General features: G+C 41.3%; 1 protein-coding gene across 1 annotated transcript; it reads right to left on the reverse strand.

The window, feature by feature from the left end:
- Positions 1–260: 260 nt before the first annotated feature.
- On the reverse strand, positions 261–22,418 carry LOC107298158 (catenin alpha-2; the record flags this gene model as incomplete). The annotated part of the gene is made up of 4 exons (XM_015827521.1): positions 261–464; positions 11,894–12,160; positions 12,487–12,606; positions 22,252–22,418. Coding segments are annotated over 4 exons (758 nt in total), but the record flags the coding sequence as incomplete, so codon positions are not given.
- Positions 22,419–23,131: the final 713 nt, after the last annotated feature.

Here is a 23,131-nt window from a genome sequence, read left to right on the forward strand (position 1 = left end):
AGACGTATCCCATTCTACCAAGAAAGTCACAAGTTCCCACAAGTTCCCATTTCATTGAGCATCAAACTCCACAACGAACCTTCCATGGTTTCACACTTCAAAGGGTTCCAGAGGTTGCATTCCCTACGTTATTTTAGTGGACCACTTTTGGGGGCTGCCGAGGTCTCGCCTAGGTTAGATGCCGTCAACCGAGCCCGCGAGATCGTGTTGCCATTCGAGAGAGGGAGAAGAGAGAAGAAGAAGAAGCGGAGGCCACTTACGTTGTTCATGTATTCGGTCAGCAAATCCTGCAGGGCCTGTCTCACCGCGTTACACTCGGCCACAATTCTCTCCCGACGGTCGTCGCGGGTGCAGGACGAGTCGGCCATGAGGGCAGCCCCACTGATGATGCTCTCCAATCGCTCTTCAAGGGAGGGCCGAAACCGGGCTTCGCTGAACGTCATGGGATCTAAAATGATCTTGTTCTGCAAAAACACAAAACAAGCACGAGGGTTGTTGGTAAAAGCTGCGACCGAGTGGCACCGCAAGTTTGAAAGAGAAATTATTATTATTTATTGTTATTGCTTATTAAACTTAGATGCTACCCATTTGCCCAGAGGTGATGCTAGGCAGCTTACTATCTATCTATCTATCTATCTATCTATCTATCTATCTATCATCTATCTATCTATCTATCTATCTATCTATCTATCTATCTATCTATCTATCTATCTATCTATTATCTATCATCTATGTATTATCTATCTATCATCTATCTATTATCTATGTATTATCTGTCTAACTATCATCTATCTATCATCTATCTATCTATCCATCTATCTATCATCTATCTATCTATCTATCTATCATCTATCTATCTATCTATCTATCTATCTATCTATCTATCTATCACCTATCATCCTTCTATCTATCTATCTATCTATCTGTGTCTGTCTGTCTGTCTGTCTGTCTATTTATCTCTCTCTCTCTCTCTCTTATCTATCATCTATGTATTATCTATCTATCTATCTATCTATCTATCTATCTATCTTCTATCTATTATCTATCTATTATCTGTCTATCATCTATCTATCTATCCATCTATCTATCATCTATATCTATATCATCTATCATCTATCTATCTATCTATCTATCTATCTATCTATCTATCTATCTATCTATCTATCTATCTATCTATCTATCTATCTATCTATCATCTACCTACCTACCTACCTACCTACCTATTATGAATTTTATTTGCTGCTTTTATTACAACCAATTAAAACAAGACAAAACATTAAAGCGTTACAATAAATGAATGTTAACACTCAAATTCTGTTACAAACTAACAAAGGTGGCAAGGAAGAAATGTACCGTACATTAAACAATTAATTAATTTTGCTACCCATCTACCCTACAAGCTGACTCTGGGGCAGCTTAGCGGTTATAAAACAAATTTTAAAAAAATAGTTAAAGGATTAGATAGCAGTAAAAAATATAGCATTGAGCTTTGAAAACCTAATTATTTATTTACCTAAGCTGCATAATTGTCTGTTTGTTTTTTTCAAAAGGTAACTGGACTTTCTTGGGGTGTTTTGTTTTTTTTTCTTTTGAAAAAATTTCACTGCACATTCAAGAAACTTCTTCAGTTCTCTTTTTGGGAGCTGAAGCAGCTCCTTAGATGAGAAGAGGAAATGTCTTCAAAGGAAAACAACAACAACAAGGAAATCCAATTGCCTTTTGAAAAAAAGCAACTTTGGGACAAACGTGACCTGGATGATTGAGCGTCTCCATAGACACTTATTCTGTCCCTTGTTTATATACTGCATTCCTAAGCCATCTAGAAGCCTGATAATTCCCAGCATATTCCTATAACTCAGTGGTTCTCAACCTTTTTAATGCCGCAACCCCCAACCGGTCGTAAGTTGAAAACTAAACCGGTCGTAAGTCGAGGACTAAACTGGTCGTAAGTCGAGGACTACCCAACCGGTCGTACGCCGAGGACTTTCCCTGCCCGGGAGCGCCGCGCATGCGTGGTTCCGCCCCCTGCGCCGGCCGAGGCGTAGCTGGCAAGCAGCAGAGACAGAGCAGGCCGACCACCAGCTGGCCCAGCTCAAGGGAGGCAAGGCACCCGCCGGAAAAGGGGGAAAAAATGGCGGACAGCCTTGCTTAGCGACCCCCGTGAAATGGTCGATCGACCCCAAATGGGGTCGCGACCCATAGGTTGAGAACCGCTGCTATAACTCACTTCTGTAGGGAACGGTCATCCCTAATTCCTTGCTTTTGGGGGGATGAATCTAAAACTTTCCAACAAAACAGATCTGCAGCAAAGTTTTGTGTGGTTTTTTTTTTTTTTAAAGAAAAAGGTCAGTTACCCAGGAACCCAGCCAGCATTTAGAAAGGATTAAATCTTTGGAGCAGGTACAGTCTCCAAACCAGATTACCAGAACTGAATGCCACTTGAAAAACAGATTAGACCGTATGTTGTTGCCCCCTTAATCACATTCATCTTTAGCTTGCCGTTGTTGTAAAGCAACAGAGCTTTCCATCCGCAGCTGAAGCAGCAATGGGAAGTATAGGACATTTATACAACAATAGGAAGCAATATTTGTTCTGGAGGGAAGGGAACCGTTTCCTTGCGTGGGGCGCTTGGAGAACATTTTATCATTGCATTAACGCCTCCTGCGGCCTCCTGCAATTTGATTTGAAGGGTTAGGGCGGTGATGCAGAATCCACAATGACTTACATGCACCTTTGTGGAATTGTTTACCTCAAGGCCAGGTTACAAGTCAGTCCTAGTTTCTATGCAACTCACAGCGGGTCTCAGAAAAGCTAAACGCTCTGTAGGCTAACTGAATTTTCGGAGAAAGACAGGATACGAATCGCATCGTTCATGACACACAGAGCAGAATGACAAGAGTTGGAAGGGACCTTGGAGGTCATCTAGTCCAACCCCCCCTGCTCAGGCAGGAGAACCTACATACCATTTCAGAGCATTTCATGACATAAACGGCAAGATGGGCACCAACTAAATTGAGTAAAGTCCGCCCAGGGTTATCCTGTGGTAAGACGGGCGGCTAGCAAAATTAAGAAAAAAAAAAAAAGTAAAATAAAATAGAAATAAATAAAAAATAAATGAAATAAAATAAAATAATAAAATAGAAATGAAATAGAAATGAAATGAAATAGAAATACAATAAAATAAAATAAAATAGAAATAATAAAATGAAATAGAAATGAAATAGAAATCAAATGAAATAGAAATAAAATAATAAAATAAAATAAAATAGATGTAATAAAATAAAATAGAAATAAAGTAAAATAGAATAGAATAAAATAAAATAATAAAATACAATAAAATAGAAATAAAGTAAAATAAAATAGAAATAATAAAATAAAATAAAAATGAAATAGAAATGAAATGAAATAAAATAGAAATAAAATAATAAAATAAAATAGATATAATAAAATAAAATAGAAATAAAGTAAAATAAAATAGATGTAATAAAATAAAATAGAAATAAAATAAAATAAAATAATAAAATACAATAAAATAGAAATAAAGTAAAATAAAATAGAAATAATAAAATAAAATAATAGAAATGAAATGAAATAAAATAGAAATAAAATAATAAAATAAAATAGATATAATAAAATAAAATAGAAATAAAATAAAATAAAATAATAAAATAAAATAAAATAGAAATAAAGTAAAATAAATAGAAATAATAAAATAAAATAAAATAATAAAATAAAATGATATAATAAAATAGAAATAAAGTAAAATAAAATAGAAATAATAAAATAAAATAGAAATGAAATAGAAATGAAATGAAATAAAATAGTAATAAAATAAAAAAATAAAATAGAAATAAAGTAGAATATAATAGAATAGAAAATATATGAAATAGAATAGAATAGAATAGATATTGGATCTAGAATAGAATAGAATAGAATAGAATAGAATAGAATAGAATAGAATAGAATAGAATAGAATAGAATAGAATAGAATAAACCAGCACATCAAAGAAACCTTGGCCAGAAGGGAAGAAACTGTTTGATGCACCAGCCACTAGATGTCGCTATAGCACAAGAAATTATCTTTTTAAGTTCTCAAGATCCAGAACTTCCTCAGAAGAAGAAGCCCTCAAGAAAACGACACCTGTCATAATTTTACAGGGCGAGTGGAGTCTGCCTTTAAATCATGCTTCATTCACATTTATATTGCAGTTTAAAGTAATTCTTGGTCCATTATGATTCAACAATTAAATTTCATTGAAATGAAATGAAAATAAGTTCTGGACATATGCCAAGACAGCTGTTAAGCTGAATTACCTGGCGGGATACTTGGTGGCCAGTGCAAAATCAGTGTGATTGTGTGTAAGTCATCTTCAGCGATGGAAACTGGAATTTCATGGCAAATGTTCTCAGTTGGCAATAAAAGGAGAACTTTTACTGAATAAAAGGAGTATTTAACTCATGCCAGTTTTTAACCTGGTTAATTCCCCTACAGTGATTTCACCCTGGCATTAAACCGTAAAAACTATGAGGATCTTCTATTTTGTTGTTGTTACAGATAGTCCTCACTTAGCAACTGCCTCACACAGTCATGATGCTGATAAAAGTAACTTGGCAACCGAGCCTCACTTTGACAACCTTTGCAGGGCTTATTAGAAGGTGGCAAAAGGGGAACACGTGGCCCCAGACTACGGCGACTGTCATAAACGTGAGTCAGTTGCCAAGTGTCTCTGAATTTTGATCCCGTGAGCCTGGGGGTTGTTGCAAAGGTCGTAACTATGAAAAACAGTCATAAGTCACCTTTCTTCAGTGCCGTTGTAACTTTGAATGGTCACTAAATGGACTGCTGTAAGCCGAGGACTATCTGTACTTTAATAATAATAATAATAATAATAATAATAATAATAATAATAATAATAATAATAATAATAATAATAATAATAACAACAACAACAACAACAACAACAATAATAATAACAACAATAATAATAAAGTTGGAAGGGGCCTTGGAGGACATCTAGTCCAACCCTCTGCTCAGGCAGGAAACCCTATACAATTTCAGACAAATGGCCGTCCAGTCTCTTCTTAAAAACTTCCAGTGTTGGAGCATTCACCACTTCTGGAGGCAGGTTGTTCCACTGGTTAATTGTTCTGATTGTCAGGAAATTCCTCCTTAGTTCTAGGTTGCTTCTCTCCTTGATTAGTTTCCATCCGTTGCTTCTTGTCCTCCCTTCAGGCGCTTTGGAGAATAGCTTGACTCCCTCTTCTTTGGGGCAGCCCCTGAGATACTGGAAGACTGCTATCATGTCCCCCCTCGTCCTTCTCTTCATTAAACTAGACATACCCAATTCCCGCAACCGTTCCTTATATGTCTTAGCCTCCAGTCCCCTGATCATCTTTGTTGCTCTTCTCTGTACTCTTTGTAGAGTCTCAACATCTTTTTTACATCGCGGTGACCAAAACTGGATGCCGTATTCCAAGTGTGGCCTTACCAAGGCATTGTAAAGTAGTATTAATGCTTCATGTGATCTTGATTCTATCCCTGTCAATGCAGCCTAGCACTGTGTTGGCTTTTTTGGCAGCTGCAGCACATGGCTGGTTCCTATCTAAGTTGTTTTAACAAACACTAATTGAACGAGGTCAGTCTACTACACATAGTCCTGGACTAACAATATCCATTGAGACTCGAACTGTGACCAGATCCCAATTGGGCTGCAGTTGTAAATCGAAGCACCAATGTGACCGGACCGGGGTTTTGGGACCATTTTTGTAGTGGTTGTTAAAAGACATAGTTGCTGAGTCCGACTCGTGCCGTGGTTAAGCAAATTCTTTCTCATGAATGGGCCTTTTTCGCTAGAAACCGACAAAAAAAGGTCACAAATCATGGCCACGGGACCACGGGACACTGCAACCAATTGTGAATGCCAATTGTGTCCCTATTGTGTCCCTATGATTATGGGGTGGGGGTTGGGGACACGTTTTACGACAGCCAGAAGTCCTTTATTGCAGAGTTCCTCAACCTTTCCAGCTTTGGGGACCAATGAGGGGAGGGGAAAAGAGATGGTTCCGCGTGAGCAGCAGGCAAGCACACGCGTGCAGCTCCATTTGCCCAAGCAGCGGGCACACGTGCCTGCCACTCACACAAACGGAGCGCACGTGCACACGCTCACCCAGTGCTCACACAAGAAGGGATACACACATGTGCTGGCCTGCCACTTCCGCGGTCCGGTTCTGAATAGCTCACAGCCCGGTAGCGGGCCACAGACCGGGGGTTGGAGACCCATTTTACTGGCTGTAAAGTATCCTTTCCAAGGCTGTCGTAACTTCGAACGGTGATTAAATGCCCGGTCTTAAGTCGAAGACTACCTGCATTTAGGAAGGCGTTGGGAATGATACTGGGAATGATAGATGGGAAGTTTAACAAAGGAGAGACATATCTAGTGTTGCATATCATAACAGCAGCAAGGTTGGTCTATGCCCAGAACTGGAAAAATGGAAATTCCTCGGTGGAGAATGAACTAATTAAAAAAAATTGATATGTGCAGAGATGGATAGATTATCCTTAGAAATTAAAGACAAGGATGAAACAGAGTATTACGAAGTTTGGGATAAGATGTACTATTGGTTAGACTCGAGGAGAAAAAGTCAGAACAGAGAAAGCTCGTCTAGAACAGAGAAAAGTGTAGATTTCCAACCGCAAAGTGAGCGTAAGATAGAGATCAGAATATGAAACAAGAATGGAAATGGAAGTTACGTTATAAATAGACGTAAATATGTATGTAAATATATAAATATGTAAATAGCATAAAATGTAATATGTAAATGGTATAAAAGATCAATGACTAGGAAGATATATGGTATATGGTATAGTATGTATGGTAAAATAATAGCCAGAAAAGTCACACTGTGTTCAATCTGTTTTTAAATGTTTACTTAATAAAATTAAAAAAAAATTAAAAGAAAAAGAAATGAATCAAAGCAGCTACAACAAAAATGGAGTGGATCCCGTTTTTTATTCGATGCATTAGGGCAGGGGTCCCCAACCCCCAGTCTGTGGACCAGTACCGGGCTGCAACGCACCAGCAACCGGTCCACAAGCAAAGCCCCATCCGTGGGATGCAGGCAGCACACAAAACCACGCACCTTCCGGTCCACGGAAAAACCTTTCTCCACGGAACCAGTCCCCGGTGCCCGAAAGGTTAGGGATTAAGGGGGTTTTATTTTGTACCACGGACACTGGACTGTTTTGCTTTTTGAAATTGCTCAAAGTGTAATGCCACTCCGTTTTCAGCAGGGAAGACACAATTCTGCACCTCGGCAATCAGCGTCCATTAAGCAAGGCTCTGAGCATCCTCCGCTCTGCACTCCAGTGGCGAACCTTTTATTCCTGCTGGAAGTTTTGCCGACTGCTGGGCGCTAAGAGACGCCACCGCCGGTTGCCGCTTCCTCTTTCGTGCTCGCTCTGTTTGAGAGCTCTTTCCTGATTGCTTTGCACAAACAAGGCTTGGGCTGCCTCTCTTGGCCAGGTTTCAAATCCTTTTTCTAGATGTTTGTTTGAGAAAGGAAGCAGCCCCTTCTGTCTGAGTTTTTTTTTTAAAAAAAACAAAACAAACGAGGATTGGGTACAAGGAACGACAAACCCCAGGAGACGCTAAACTATAGAACGTTCTTACATGGCTAGTTCCAAATTCAAGGGAAGGTCTTTTACTAATTTTGGGTGGAAAGATCGGGAAGAAAAAGATTGCAGAATATTAACCCTGCGTGTGTAATAAAGAGAGATATGTAACATTTATACGTTATTTATATGTAAGCGTGTAGATTTATACCTATGTAGCATATAGCATGTTTAAATATGTTTATGTATGGGTAGACTTGGAGAGCAAGCAAGTAAAATTCATTTTTAATGTGTGCCAATGTGCCCGCAGTAAAAAAAAATGATAATAAAGGTTATCTATCATAGTCCTCGACTTACAACGTTTCATTTAGTGACCAAAGTTACAACGGCACGGGAAAAAGTGACTTAGGGCCGTTTTTCATACTTGCGACCGTTGCAGCATCCCCCAGGGTCACGCGATCCAAATGCAGACGCTGGGCAACTCACTCCTATTTATGACGGTCGCAGCGTCCCCCGGGGGTCACGCGATCCCCTTTTGCGACCTTCTGAGAAGCAGAGTCGATGGGGGGAGCCAGATTCATTTAACGACCGAGTTAGTCATTGAACACTTGCAGCGATTCACTTAACACCTGTGGCAAGAAAGGTGGTAAAACTCACTTAACAGAAAACCTGGGCTCAATTGTGGTCTTAAGTCGAGGACTATATAATAGTGTGTGTGTGTGTGTGTGTGTGTCTCTGTGTGTATGTTTCTGTGTATGTGTGTCGTGTGTAATTATATACAAAAAAGGCAACTTTTTCTGTATCTTTTTCATGAAAAGAGAGAAGGAAGGAAGGAAAGAGGGAGGGAAGGAAGAAAGAAAGGAGAAAGAGGGAGGGAAGGAGGGAAGGAAGGAAGAAGAAAGAGAAAGAAGGAAGGAAGGAAGAAGAAAGGAAGGAAAGAAGGAAGGAAGGAAGGAAGGAAGGAGGGAGGGAGAAATGAAGGAAGGAAGGAAGGGAAAGAGGGAGGGCAGGAAGGAAGAAGAAAGAAAGAAAGAAAGAAAGAAAGAAAGAGGGACAGAAGGAAGTAAGGAAGAGAAGGAGGGAGGGCGGGAGGGAGGGAGGAAGGAAGGAAAGAAAGAAAGAAAGAAAGAAAGAAGGAAGGAAAGAAAGAAAGAAAGAAAGAAAGAAAGAAAGAAAGAAAGAAAGAAAGAAAGAAAGAAAGAAAGAAAGAAGTAAGGAAGAGAAGGAGGGCGGGCGGGAGGAAGGAAGGAAGGAAAGAAAGAAAGAAAGAAAGAAAGAAAGAAAGAAAGAAAGAAAGAAAGAACGAACGAACGAACGAACGAACGAACAGACCAACCAGCATGTTATCCTTCCTCTGTTGAACTTGTTATAAACACAGAGAACAGCAGCCCAGGGCGAATTGACTGTCAAAGGCAGAGAGCATGGACAGAGTGCACCCCATCAGCCACCTGGAACACGGCCATCTGAGTCGGATGGGATGAAGCACGGCGGAGAGACTGCACTGCTCTGCTTGCTCCAAAGAAGACGAAAAAGCGTGATTTTTCATACAGAGCCAGAAGCTTCAGATGGAGGTTACTTCCCAGTAGGTAAGAAGGAAGCTGAGAAGGTCATCCACACCGGCCCTTCCAAACCAACAGGTGGGGATCCTCATACTGGGGGAAGCTGGAAATGACTATCAGCCATGAGATGTTCCTGCGTGGAAAGCTTCCTGTCTGCAATTTTAGTATAATATTGTCAAGAATGAAAAATTGTTGATCCTTGGTGCTTTCTGGACTGGACTGTTTTCTTGCAGACATTTCATTACCAAACTAGGTAACGTCATCAGCAATCGCTGTGTTTTATGGCAGTTCTTTTCCTTCAGAGTTTCATTGCCTTTATAAAGATTTCTCTGACGACTCTGTCATTCTTCAAATGTTCAAAAGATTTGGGGGATTCTCTAGTAAAGTCTTGGGGCCACAGTCACCCTTATCCCGGAGCTTCCGTTAGACCTTTATAGGTTTTCAAGCTAGTGAATGTTTGATGCTTCCCATTGAGACAATCAATATATTGTATATATTGTCCATCCTCTATCAAGATCTATTTGTGCATTTTGTAATGCTGTGGTGAGCATCAACTTGTGAAATAATTTGATCTCCGTACACTTGAATTGACAATTCAGGCAGCACTTTATAGTAAGTCTCTTTGAGTAAAAGTAAACAAGGTCCACATGCTTCCATATCTAACATCCGAGAAGTAGGTCCTACATAGGTTTTTGAAAAACTTAAATAAATCTAGAGTATTCTCTAAGTTCAGAAAAGAACGTATCACTAAATACTATATTTTAGCTTTCTATATGGACTTAGGCCTGGGGTGGGGAACCTTGGCACTTTTATGACTTGTGGACTTCACCTCCCAGAATTCCTCAGCCAGCATGAGGGAACGATGGCCCTTTTATGACTTGTGGACTTCAACTCCCAGAATTCCTGAGCCAGCATGGCTCAGCTTGGAAACCTCTCCCTTTCCCTTCAACATGGCTGGCTCAGGAATTCTGGAAGTTGAAGTCCACGAGTCATAAAAGAGCCAAGGTTGCCTACCTCTGGCCTAGGCCTAGGCCGCTTTATGACTCGTGGACTTCAACTCCCAGAATTCCTGAGCCAACATGACTCAGCTTGAAAATCTCTCCCTTTCCCCTCAGCTTGGATGGCTCAGGAATTCTGGCAGTTGAAGTCCACGAGTCATAAAGCGGCCTAGGCCTAGGCCAGAGGTAGGCAACCTTGGCTCTTTTATGACTCGTGGACTTCAACTCCCAGAATTCCTGAGCCAGCCACGAGTCATAAAAGAGCCGAGGTTCCCCATCTTGGCCACTTTAAGACAGGTGGACTTCAACATGGCTGGCTGGGGAATTCTGGGAGTTGAACTCCACCCCTCTTTAAGTGGTCAAGGTTGAAAAAACGTGGAACTTAGGGGCAAATCGCATCCTCTCACATTAATCCTTTGTACTAAAACAAAATAAATGCCGCAGTAAAGGATTGATATTCAGCTCTGTAATCCAATTAGCATAATTAGATTTAATTGTGCAATCCATCCCCCCTGAAAGCTTAAAACTAGGAAGCAAGACTTGCCACGATTCCGTGGAAAAACGGGCTGCAGGAGTGTGTGATTCACTGAATTCCCAAACCACAGAAGTTTCTTGCTATTTTATTGGCTTCCAAATGAATTATCTGAGCACCAGACAATCTCCTTGGGCCCAAAAGAGCCTGCTTAAGGAAGATTTTAGCCACAGCTTCGTCCCCTTCGTTTAATGAAAGATATTTGGTCACTGGTGCATTATGCTCAAGAATATTCTGCCTAACCTCTCAGAGCCAGAGAAAACATGATATCTTCTACTCTTCCAAGCTTTTTATTGCATTGTTATCAGTGAATGCTCCGTTTTATGTGCTGGTTTCCTGAATTTAATCTTTGTCTATTATAGTCACTCTTTCCCCTCAAAAAAATTTTATTGTACTGCCACCGCTTTTTAAATTAATTTATGGTTTGTGCTTGTTAGCCGGTATGAAACCTCTGTGATAGAAGAAAGATCAGATTGCTTCTGATAATAATATATAAGTTAAATGAAATATTTGAGAAACGATCGGTGTTATTGGACACCAAAGGTAGCACAGTAGATAAAGATGTGAGATGTTTAGACAAAATGTCTTCCTTTTCCCCTCAAGTGGAGTCCTTGGGGGTCTCTGAAACCTGCTGCTGCTGCTGCTGCTGCTGCTGCTCCTCCTCCTCCTCCCCTTTTCCAAACCCCACTCCCTTCTAGCACTGGTGACGTTACCTAGTTGGGTAATGAAACGTCTGCAACAAAACAACCAAACTCAGAAACCCCACAGTCCTCCTCCTCCTCCTCCTCCTCCCCTTTTGCAAACTCCACTCCCTCCTAGCATTGATGATGTTACCTAGTTGGGTAATGAAACATCTGCAAAAAAACGACGAAGCTCAGAGACCCCACAGTGCTCCTCCTCCTCCCCTTTTGCAAACCCCCCTCCCTTCTAGCACTGATGATGTTACCTAGTTGGGTAATGAAACGTCTGCAAGGAAACAACCAAGCTCAGAGACCCCACAGTGCTGCTGCTGCTCCTCCTCCTCCTCTTTCTCTTCCTCTTTGCAAACCCCCACTCCCTCCTAGCACTGATGACGTTACCTAGCTGGGTAACGAAACGTCTGCAGCGAAACAGCCCAAGCTCAGAGAGCACCAAGGACCCCACAGTTCAACCCTGAGCTACCAATATTCTCTTCCGTTGGAGTCACGCTTACATCAAACTCGTTCAGGGCTGCCGCAAGCTCCCCGATTCCGGTGTGGCCCTTGTTCTCGTCGGTGGGCGAGGTGGCCTGAGCTGCGTTGGAAATGCCAGCAATGGCTTCCTGGACTTGCTTGAAGACATAATCCCGGTTGGCTCGGGTGGCGGCGACGTCAGGGTGGCGGAGGAAAGCTTGCGAAGCTGTGTAGAGCATGGTTGCGTTTTTTTTCAAGGCCCCACGAGCAGCGGCCATTTCGTCCCTACAGTGGGGATCCTTCAGCTCCTATTTGAAACAAATATACATATATATAAATAAATCATAATGCACAATTGCATACAGGCATATGAATCTATAGCAGGGGTCTTCAAACTCAGCCCTTTTATGACTCGTGGACTTCAACTCCCAGAATTCCTGAGCCAGCCATGCTGAGGGGAAAGGGAGAGGTTTCCAAGCTGAGCCATGCTGGCTCAGGAATTCTGGGAGTTGAAGTCCACGAGTCATAAAAGAGCCAAGGTTGCCTACCCCTGGCCTAAACCAAATGTCTGGGGAAACTGAATAAAACCCAAGTCATTCTGCAGATTATTAAGATGCCCTTTCCACAGGCTTACCTGTTGCCTTCTAGCAGCTACATAGTTAAGCTTCACCATCTCTTTTCCAAATTCTTTGAAGCGGTTTGCCAGGTCTTGTTCGTTGGTGGCGTTCTTCACAGCTTCCAACGCTTCCTCTACCTGCAGAGGAAGATGGAAATTTGAGAGTTCAGTCTATGACAGGGGTCTTCAAACTTGGCCCTTTTGTGATTTGTGGACTTCAACTCCCAGAATTCCTCAGCCAGGCACGCTGACTGAGGAATTCTGGGAGTTGAAGTCCACTCCTCTTAAAGTCTATATCAGGGGTCTTCAAACTCGGCCCTTTTATGACTCGTGGACTTCAACTCCCAGAATTCCTCAGCCAGGCACACTGGCTGAGGAATTCTGGGAGTTGAAGTCCACGAGTCATAAAAGGGCCAAGTTTGAAGACCCTTGGTCTATGACTTTCAAATCTTCACTGCATTACCAGGCAATTTCAGAATACTGAGGCACATCCTCCCCAGGAGATCATAAAATCATGCTATGGATATTCCCAACTGGGCAGACCTCCATTGTATGTTTTATATTTTTTAAAAAAATCTCATCATGTCTTCAGTATATATATATTGTACTAAAGTAGGTCTGTCACTGAAAATGGAACAAAATCTGGCGCAAGATTCGTTGCAAGACTATAGTGAAAAGTCAAACATTGGGAGATTGCAAATAAGTTCTAATTCTCGGTGACTCTCTTTTTCACACAGATGACAGTAGTAGCCTTATAGGGTGGTTTCCACGTGAAAAATAAATTAACCTGTTTTTTTATAGTTCTAGGAAGGATCAGCAGGAGCCTGTTTGTACCGCAAAGTGTATTCAAGTTATGTGTGTTTTTGTAACACTGCAAAGGCAATCAAGCAAAACAATCTGCTTTAGCTAGGCCAGAGGTAGGCAACCTTGGCTCTTTTATGACTTGTGGACTTCAACTCCCAGAATTCCTGAGCCAGCCATGCTGAGGGGAAAGGGAGAGGTTTCCAAGCTGAGCCATGCTGGCTCAGGAATTCTGGGAGTTGAAGTCCACGAGTCATAAAGCGGCCTAGGCCTAGGCCAGGGGTAGGCAACCTTGGCTCTTTTATGACTGGTGGACTTCAACTCCCAGAATTCATGAGCCAGCATGGCTCAGCTTGGAAACCTCTCCCTTTCCCCTCAGCGTGGCTGGCTCAGGAATTCTGGGAGTTGAAGTCCACGAGTCATAAAAGAGCCAAGGTTGCCTATCCCTGAGCTAGGCCATGGGCTTCATATCAATTTCTAGCAACATACAACGGCAACAGCTCAACATAAAAGATCAGCAGGAAAATAAATACTATTGTTGACCTTTAACTTTTAGCGTGTTGTGTTTTTACTCACTGAGTACAAATATGTGTTCTCCCTAAAAGATGTAAATGACAGGCAAGCAGGCAAGACCCAGCATTCCTCAACCTTCTATTTCAAAACGTAAACAACTCTGATGCCATCATTGTGAACAAGTAACAATTAACTGTCACCACAAAAATATATCTCAGGATGGGTTACATAAAAGCAGGCCAAAGTACAACGATTAAAATGCCAATTAAAATCTGTTTGCAATCTGAGAGCGAAACATTAGTGTGCCCGGAAGGAACGGGGGCTTGTTTCATTTTGTAAAGCAAGGCAAGGCAAGGCAATGAAAGTGGAAGATGAAATGTTTTGGAAGTCCAGTGTCATTCGTGCCATGTTTCTATAAGAAGATGGTATAAAAATAACATTATTCTGGGCTCCCACTTAAAGATCCACAAACCCACTGATAGAAAAGGAATAAAAGTTGAGTCATCTTATTGAACCCCAAACTCTAAGTGGTGTCAAACTTGGTTAATATTGGGATGGAAGCACCATGAATGCAGTCTAGAGAGGGCAGCTGAAGATGGAATGGAATGGAATGGGATGGGATAGGATAGGACAGGATAGGATAGGATAGAATAGAATAGAAAAGAACAGACTAGAACAGAATAAGAAGAGAACAGAATAAGAAGAGAAATAAGAACAGAAGAGAAATAAGAACAGAACAGAATAGAACAAAATAAGAATAGAACAGAACAGAATAAGAATAGAACAGAATAAGAAGAGAACAAAATAAGAAGAGAAGAGAAATAAGAAGAGAAGAGAAATAAGAACAGAACAGAATAGAATAGAATAACAGAGCTGGAAGGGACCTTGGAGGTCATCTAGTCCAATCCCCTGCTCAGGCAGGAAACCCTATACCATTTCGGACAAATGGTTGTCCAATCTCTTCTTTAAAATTCCCTGTATTTTCCATTTCTCTGTTTTTTGAAGATGAGAACACTTTACTTCCCCCATTTTGATACATCCTGCCCCGAGATTTCTCCAAGGTCCACTAGCAAATGATAACATAAATGAGGCCAAAAAGCAAAGTAATTTGTTAAGACACCATTGCCCCCAGTAGAATTCCTGGGAAATTGGTATTTATCTTTGATTTATCTCTATGGCATGGAGGGTAGGTAACTCACTGATCACATGTTGCCATTTTTCCAAGCCTCTTCCTATCATTATGCCGTGGAGGCGCAGTGGTTAGAAGGCAGTATTGCAGGCTGACTCTGCGCACTGCCAGCAGTTTGATTCTAACCGGCTCAAGGTTGACTCAGCCTTCCATCCTTCTGAGGTTAGTAAAATGAGGACCCAAATAGTTGCGGGCAATATGCTCACATTTGTAAACCGCTCAGAGAGGGCTGTAAAGCATGGTGAAGCGATATATAAATCTAAATGCTATTGCTATTATAAAGAGGACATGGTTGTCAGGATTTTCCATCCCACAATGAGCAACAAGCTGGACTATATGACCACTAAGATTTCCATGAATCTGATTCTCCATATTTTTCAAGAAATCCTTGGTCTATAACAGGGGTCTTCAAACTTGGCCCTTTTATGACTTGTGGACCTTCAACTCCCAGAATTCCTCAGCCAGTGTGCCTGGCTGAGGAATTCTGGGAGTTGAAGGTCCACAAGTCATAAAAGGACCAAGTTTGAAGACCCCTGGTCTACAACAAATAGTTCATCCTCAATAGACAGACAGTGATTTATTCCACTGGTTTGATTCAAATGCCTTTTGAAATTCATTAAAATATGAACCTTTCTGGCGGTAACCCTCAATCCACTGGATTCCTGGGGCACGAATCCACTCATTGTTGGAATGGTGGTTATGAGATGCTTGGAAGACACCTAAATGATCTACTGAAATCTGTGGGAGAAATCCAAAATTATTCAGCGGGAGATAAGAATCTTATCTGAGGCCGGATCCCAAGCTGGCACGAGAAGCAAACAGAAGTCGGTTTCCTATTTCTAGGAAGAATCTGTTTCCAATTTATATCTTTATTGTTTATTAAACAAGTTTATACAGCCGCTAACTCACGCACAGTTGATTCCAGGTGGCTTGAAACATTAAAACCTGCCATATAAGAACCATAAAAAACCCATATGCACCCACAACAGCAACAGAAGCAAACCAACGGATGATTACCCAATTAGTTATAATTAAGCAGAATAGAACAGAATAATCGTTCCTGTCATTGTGTAACTCACAACAAAATTAAGTGCTGTCCACAGTGCACACTACACACAAGTAAAATCCACAAATAAGAACGTGCATTATATACACACATCCTTCACATTCTAAGGGTAACAGGTGACAGCTGGACAGTAATTTCTTCACACAGAAAACTATTGTGGGAAGTCAGCCCCCCAGAGAAGGAAATATTAAAAGGGCAGAATATTACATTTCCTCAAAGGATCTTAAAGGGGCAGAAAAGCATGCCCAGTTTTTCTTAATAGCCCCAAGTCTGTCTCCCCCACAGCAGAAACCAGCTCTGTAGACATGCAGATGTGATAATCCATTCATGAAGGTTGAAGCTACAAGATTAAGAAGACAAAGACACCAAAAATCTACATACCCCACCCAAATTCTAAGACAGGACATAATAGGATTAACCCACAGATACCAAAGGGCACACTCAGACTCAGGTCAAAGTTCATGCCACAGGAACAACTCCAAACAAAAGGCTCCAGAGGGTATAAAAGCCCACTCCCTACATGTGCTTGCTCTCTTTTCTTCCAGAGCCATCCCTCTGTCTGTCTCTCCTCTTCAATAAAGTGCAACTTTCTTTCTAAAGCAGGTCGCCATGTTATTTATTCCCGGCTTGGACTGGACCCTGATGAAGATTTTTCCTTCAATACTATCAATAGTTAAAACTTAGAAGGCAATGGCTACAGCTATATATACACGGATTTCAGATACCCTCAGCCTGAATCAACAGCTAAAAACATTTAATATTTTAAAACACCAGCATAGATAAATACTAATCCTCGGGAGATTCTCTCAACAGAAGCGAGGATTTGCCATGATTTTCTCAGGGAATATTACTCCAATATTAGCGCTCTGCATTTTTGTGTCAATATTGAACAAGATCGTAAAATCATTCAACATTTTTTTTTCAGTTGGTACCAAGGCTTTAAAGCATTCTATTCCTTCAACAGAAATATGGAAGTATATCTACTATTGCATTTTACCATCATGCAAAACAGATTCCAAACTGAATTTGGAAAACATCTAAAATGCTTGCCACTGGATGGCTGATGCGGTTAATATTGAGCAAATCAAGAATTTAAAAAATTTAGGATTTAATTTTAACCAGAAAAGTTCCAGAGTCGCTTAACAAACACCAATGAGAGTAGACTTTTAATCATCTCAAACTGTGGTAAGATTTTACAAATAATCTGCCTGTTTCAAGCACTAAAGCTAATGCTACAAAACTAACAATGCTTATAATTTAAGGGGAAATCACAGGATGTAACTAACTGAACAGCATTAACAATTTTTTTTTTCCTGGAGCTCGATAAGAATCAATCTGCCCTCAGCACTAACCCTGTAGCAATTCTGCATTCTGAAGACTGCTATCATGTCCCCCCTCGTCCTTCTCTTCATTAAACTAGACATACCTAATTCCAGCAACCGTTCCTTATATGTTTTAGCCTCCAGTCCCCTAATCATCTTTGTTGCTCTTCTCTGTACTCTTTCTAGAGTCTCAACATCTTTTTTACATCGTGGTGACCAAAACTGGATGCCGTATTCCAAGTGTGGCCTTACCAAGGCATTGTAAAGTGGTATTAACACTTCACGTGATCTTGATTCTCTCCCTCTGTTAATGCAGCCCAGCACTGTGTTGGCTTTTTTGGCAGCTGCAGCACACTGCTGGCTCCTATTTAAGGGATTGTCCACTAGGACTCCGAGATCCCTCTCACAGTTACTACTACTGAGCCAGGTCAAGGGATAGGAGCAACATAGAAACCTGCATTATGAACTGTTTAGAGCAGGGGCGTCAAACTCAATTTCATTGAGGGCCGCATCAGCATTGCGGTTGCCGTCGAGGGTGGGCGGGGGTGTGTGGCCAGGGTGGGTGCAGCCTACTGGGTGGGCGTGGAGGGAGTGGGTGTGGCCTACTGGGTGGGTGTGGCCAGCTCTACATCATTCACGTCAAGGGTGCCTGTGGGGGCCTGGGCAGGAGTGGGATAGATCTGAGGGTCTCTGGCAGAAGAGGGTGGGACCGGGGCAAGCGCCAAGGCATGGTCCATTTCTTCATTCCTCACAAAGGGTGACCCCTCCCCAGCATGCACCCGGGGGGCAGGGCCGACGCGGCAGGGGCTGGTTCCTCGCTGTTTCCAGACGGCCTTGTGGAGCTAAGACTGAATGCGTTTCAGCATAGATGGCCACCACAAAATTGTACATTGGCTCCCGGTCGGCCTGGGCCAGGGCCAAGGCAGCGGGGGCCGTTCCCTCACTGTTTCCAGGATGGCTTTGCGGGCCACATGAAACCACTTTGCGGGCCGCATCCGGCCCCCGGGCCTTGTGTTTGACATGTCTGGTTTAGAGCCAAAGATTCTAGAAGCAACTCTGGAACCAGATGACTGAGGACAACTTATTTCAAAATACCGTGTATTTATTTGTTCTGTAGATAATTCAATGTATCTTAGCCTCAGCCATATGCTAATGTAATTCATTGCATAAATGTTTTGCATTCCGTTAGGGAATAGCCTTCATATATCATTGCCAATTAAGTACTTCTTGTTGTAGACATTGTAAGAGAAGAGCTGAGTTAGCCCATGGCGGCACACAACCAGAAGTCTGGCAGCATCTTTTCCATGTTAAAAGCTTATGCCTTATAATAAAATACAATAGTCGCAAAAGGTGCTGCCACGTCCTGATTAATTACTAATCAACTGTAAGCTCGGTAATATTTGAAACAAATATCATCAATGTGCCATCACTAGGCTTGGTCCCTGAATAAAAAGCATCCAGATAAGCTGCTTCTCCTAATAATTTTTTGTGGCTGTTTTCACACCTTTTAATATTTCATTCCTAGTAATAGTAATAGTAATAGTAATAGTAATAGTAATAGTAATAGTAATAATAATAATAATAATAATAATAATAATAATAATAATAATAATAGTTGGAAGTGACCTTGGAGGTCATCTAGTCTAACCCCCTGCTCAGGCAGGAAACCCTACACCATTTCGGACAAATGGCTGTCCAGTCTCTTCTTAAAAACTTCCAGTGTTGGAGCATTCACCACTTCTGGAGGCAGGTTGTTCCACTGGTTAATTGTTCTAACGGTCAGGAAGTTTCTCCTTAGTTCTAGGTTGCTTTTCTCCTTGATTAATTTCCATCCGTTGCTTCTTGTCCTGCCTTCAGGCGCCTTGGAGAATAGCTTGACTCCCTCTTCTTTGGGGCAGCCCCTGAGATATTGGAACACTGCTATCATGTCCCCCCTCGTCCTTCTCTTCATTAAACTAGACATACCCAATTCCAGCAGCCGTTCCTTATATGCTTTAGCCTCCAGTCCCCTAATCCTGTTCCGAACCAGTCCCCTTAGAGAGGGATGATTCGGGACAGGCAAAAGTTTAAAATTATTTTCCCGGAAAGTGCCATATCTTAACAAGTTATAAGCTTTCATCCTTCAGTATCAAAATCTATGTCCTGTCATTTCCACAGCAAGAACTTTCACTCCTTACTTGAAAAAGGATTTTTTTTAAAAAAAAGAAGGAAGAAACTGTCTTTCTAAATCCGTTCGCTCCAAATGCTGCGGAAGGGATATGCTAACTGATGACCACCCCCCACCTTTTTTTTGTACAATAACCTGCTTGCCTTCAATGGGCAATTTTCTTTCTCCATTTTGAACTTAGCTGACCATTTGGGAAAATTATTTGACATACAGAAGGGAAACTCTTCCAGCAACTCAAGCCCTGTTTATAATGAAATCAAGGGTCACATTCTGGGACCTTTTTTCTCCGAGCTATCTTGTGTACCAGAGCTGGGTTTTTTATTTTTATTTTTCCAGGTAGGAAGTAGGAGGAGAGGGGCTTCACCTGTCACCTGTCCCTTTTTATTGTAACAGTCTAGTTTCAAGCGATCGCCAGAAAGCAAGATGCTTATCAGAAACCGCATCTACAATACACATTATTTCTAAGGTTAGGAATCATCCGGAGGTTAAAAAAAGGCTGCTTGGAACTGTGGGTTATCATTTCCCACTCATAACAGCCACCAGCTCTTTTCCTGCCAAAATCAGGCAAGTATAAGCTTTGCTGATTGCGGTAATAGTTAAGAAAATTGCAGTGAAAAACCCAAGAGCTTATCATCGTAGAATTTCCTTCTATTGCTTCATCCCGACCACTGAAAATACTCATTTGAGGACATGGAAATTGTTACCACGCTACATCGCTGTTGTTCTCCTCCTCATTTAAATTGCTGACAATCTCTATCACTGATAAGCTTTGTTTTCTTTTCAATTTCCTTCTGTTTCGTTATACATTTATTTGTTTATTAACTCTGGCCGGCACAACAAACCAAACACAACTTTACACAATAAATCACGGGCTGCCCTGTAATAATTCTTTGGGGCGGCTTTCATTTTGTCCCTCTCTTTGATCACTCATTAAGCGTTCGCAATTCCCAGCTGTTATCAAAATCCCAGCTTCAGGATGGGTTTAATTTCTTACTGGGACTCACAAAAGAGGACCGAGTCCATGGCTTGCATCCGCCACAAGAGGGCGAACATGTACAGCTCCGTACACTGCACTGTATGTCAGGAAAAACCTTCGGAAGGTCCTATGTCAGGTCCCCAAATCCTTATTGTTTTCCCTGCCTAGGTGCTCTTGTTTTGGGGCCTGCCCTTCTGCCTGGGGGGGGGGGGATATTTGCTTTTGCCTGGGATAGTTTTTGCTTTCTACCAAGAAGAAATAAGGGAGACATGATAGCAGTGTTCCAGGATTTGAGGGGCTGCCACAAGGCAGAGGGGGTCAGATTGTTCTCCGGAGCACGAGAAACAATGGTTGGAAACTGATCAAGGAGAGAAGCAACCTGGAACTAAGGAGAAACTTCCTGACAGTGAGGACAATCAACCAGTGGAACAGCTTGCCACCAGAAATCGTGGGCAGTCCATCAATGGAAATTTTAAAAAGGAGACTGGACATTCACCTGTCTGAGATGGTGTAGGTTCTCCTGCTTGAGCAGGGGGCTGGACTAGAAGACCTCCAGGGTCCCTTCCAGCTCTGTTCTATTCCATTCCATTCCATTCCATTCCATTCCATTCTATTCTATTCTATTCCATTCCAATCATTATTCTATTTTAATCATTATTCCAGTCTTATCATTATTCTATTCTATTCTAATCATTATTCTATTCTATTCTATTCTATTCTATTCTATTCCAATCATTATTCTATTCTAATCATTATTCTATTCTATTCTATTCTATGCCAATCATTATTCTATTTTAATCATTATTCCAGTCTTATCATTATTCTATTCTATTCTATTCTATTCTATTCTATTCTATTCTATTCTAATCATTATTCTATTCTATTCTATTCTATTCCAATCATTATTCTATTCTAATCATTATTCTATTCTATTCTATTCTATTCTATTCCAATCATTATTCTATTTTAATCATTATTCCAGTCTTATCATTATTCTATTCTATTCTATTCTATTCTATTCTAATCATTATTCTATTCTATTCTATTCTGTTCTGTTCTGTTCTGTTCTGTTCTGTTCTGTTCTGTTCTGTTCTATTCTATTCTATTCTATTCTATTCTATTCCAATCATTATTCTATTTTAATCATTATTCCAGTCTTATCATTATTCTATTCTATTCTATTCTATTCTATTCTATTCTATTCTATTCTATTCCAATCATTATTCTATTTTAATCATTATCCCAGTCTTATCATTATTCTATTCTATTCTATTCTATTCTATTCTATTCTATTCTATTCTATTCTATTCTATTCTATTCTATTCTATTCTAATTTCTACTCTACTCTACTCCACTCCACTCTACTCCATTCCATTCCATTCCATATTTTCTATTCCTATTCCTATTCCTATACTATACACTACACTACACTATCTTTCTTGGCACTGAAGTGAATCACTGCAGTTGTTCAATTAGTAATATGGTTGTTAAGTGAGTTTGGCTTCCCCATGGACTTTGCTTGCCAGAAGGTCATAAAAAGTAATCCCGTGACCCAGTTTCATCGTGAAAAAAGCACCTTTGGGACAGCTGTAACCTGGATGACGGAGAATCTCTGTAGACATTTAGCGCCCCACATTTTGCGAACAATACCACGTAGCAGGGCGCCCGTTCTCTCCTGCAACCCACCCAGATGCCTCCACGTGAGGTAACGTGACTCGCTGAAGGGAGAGGAAGAGGGGGGGGTCTTACAATTTTCAGGTGAGATAAAAGCCTCATGACATCTGCCATGTCAGCCAGGATGAGCAAGCGAGTGACGGCAGAAAGCAGAGCTCGGGCAGCCCGGACCATGGTGCCCCGTTTGACGGAGGAACAAGGATCGTCAGCAAATTCCGAGGAAGCGATTCTCATGGTTTCACCTAGAAGATGGGTCAAAACAGAAGCAGATGGAAACAAGGGGTTAGAAAGACTATCGTCACAAGCAGCCTGGGCGTTCTACGTGACATCAAATAAGAGAGCGTGCTCCATTTTATAAAAGTGTTATTGAATTAAATGCAAACGGAAGCTTCTACAATTGGGTTTTTACGAATCGTAAAGAACACTGCGATAGCTGAGGTTTAAAGTTGTGGTGAGATTAAAAGCCGTCGCTAACGATGCTCTGAATTTATAGGAAAGACCGATGATTAAGCGCACTTTTCCCCCATGCCCTAGACTAGGGGGTGGGGAACCTCGGCTCTTTTAGGAGTTATGGACTTCAACTCCCAGAATTCCTGAGTAGGAAGAAGAGTCTCTGGCAAGGGTCTTCAAACTCGGCCTTTTTATGACTCATGGACTTCAACTCCCACAATTCCTCAGCCAGGCACTGGCTGAGGAATTCTGGGAGTTGAAGTCCATGAGTCGTAATGGGCCAAGTTTGAACACCACTGATATAGACTTTAACAGGAGTGGACTTCAACTCCCAGAATTCCTCACCCAGCGTGCCTGGCTGAGGAATTCTGGGAGTTGAAGTCCACAAGTCATGAAAGGGCCAAGTTTGAAGACCCCTAATATAGATTTTAAGAGGATGGACTTCAACTCCCAGAATTCCTCAGCCAGCGTGCCTGGCTGAGGAATTCTGGGAGTTGAAGTCACA

This window comes from Protobothrops mucrosquamatus, unplaced genomic scaffold, assembly GCF_001527695.2.
Source record: "Protobothrops mucrosquamatus isolate PMUCROS unplaced genomic scaffold, P.Mucros_1.0 scaffold3751, whole genome shotgun sequence".
Lineage (NCBI taxonomy): Eukaryota > Metazoa > Chordata > Lepidosauria > Squamata > Viperidae > Protobothrops > Protobothrops mucrosquamatus.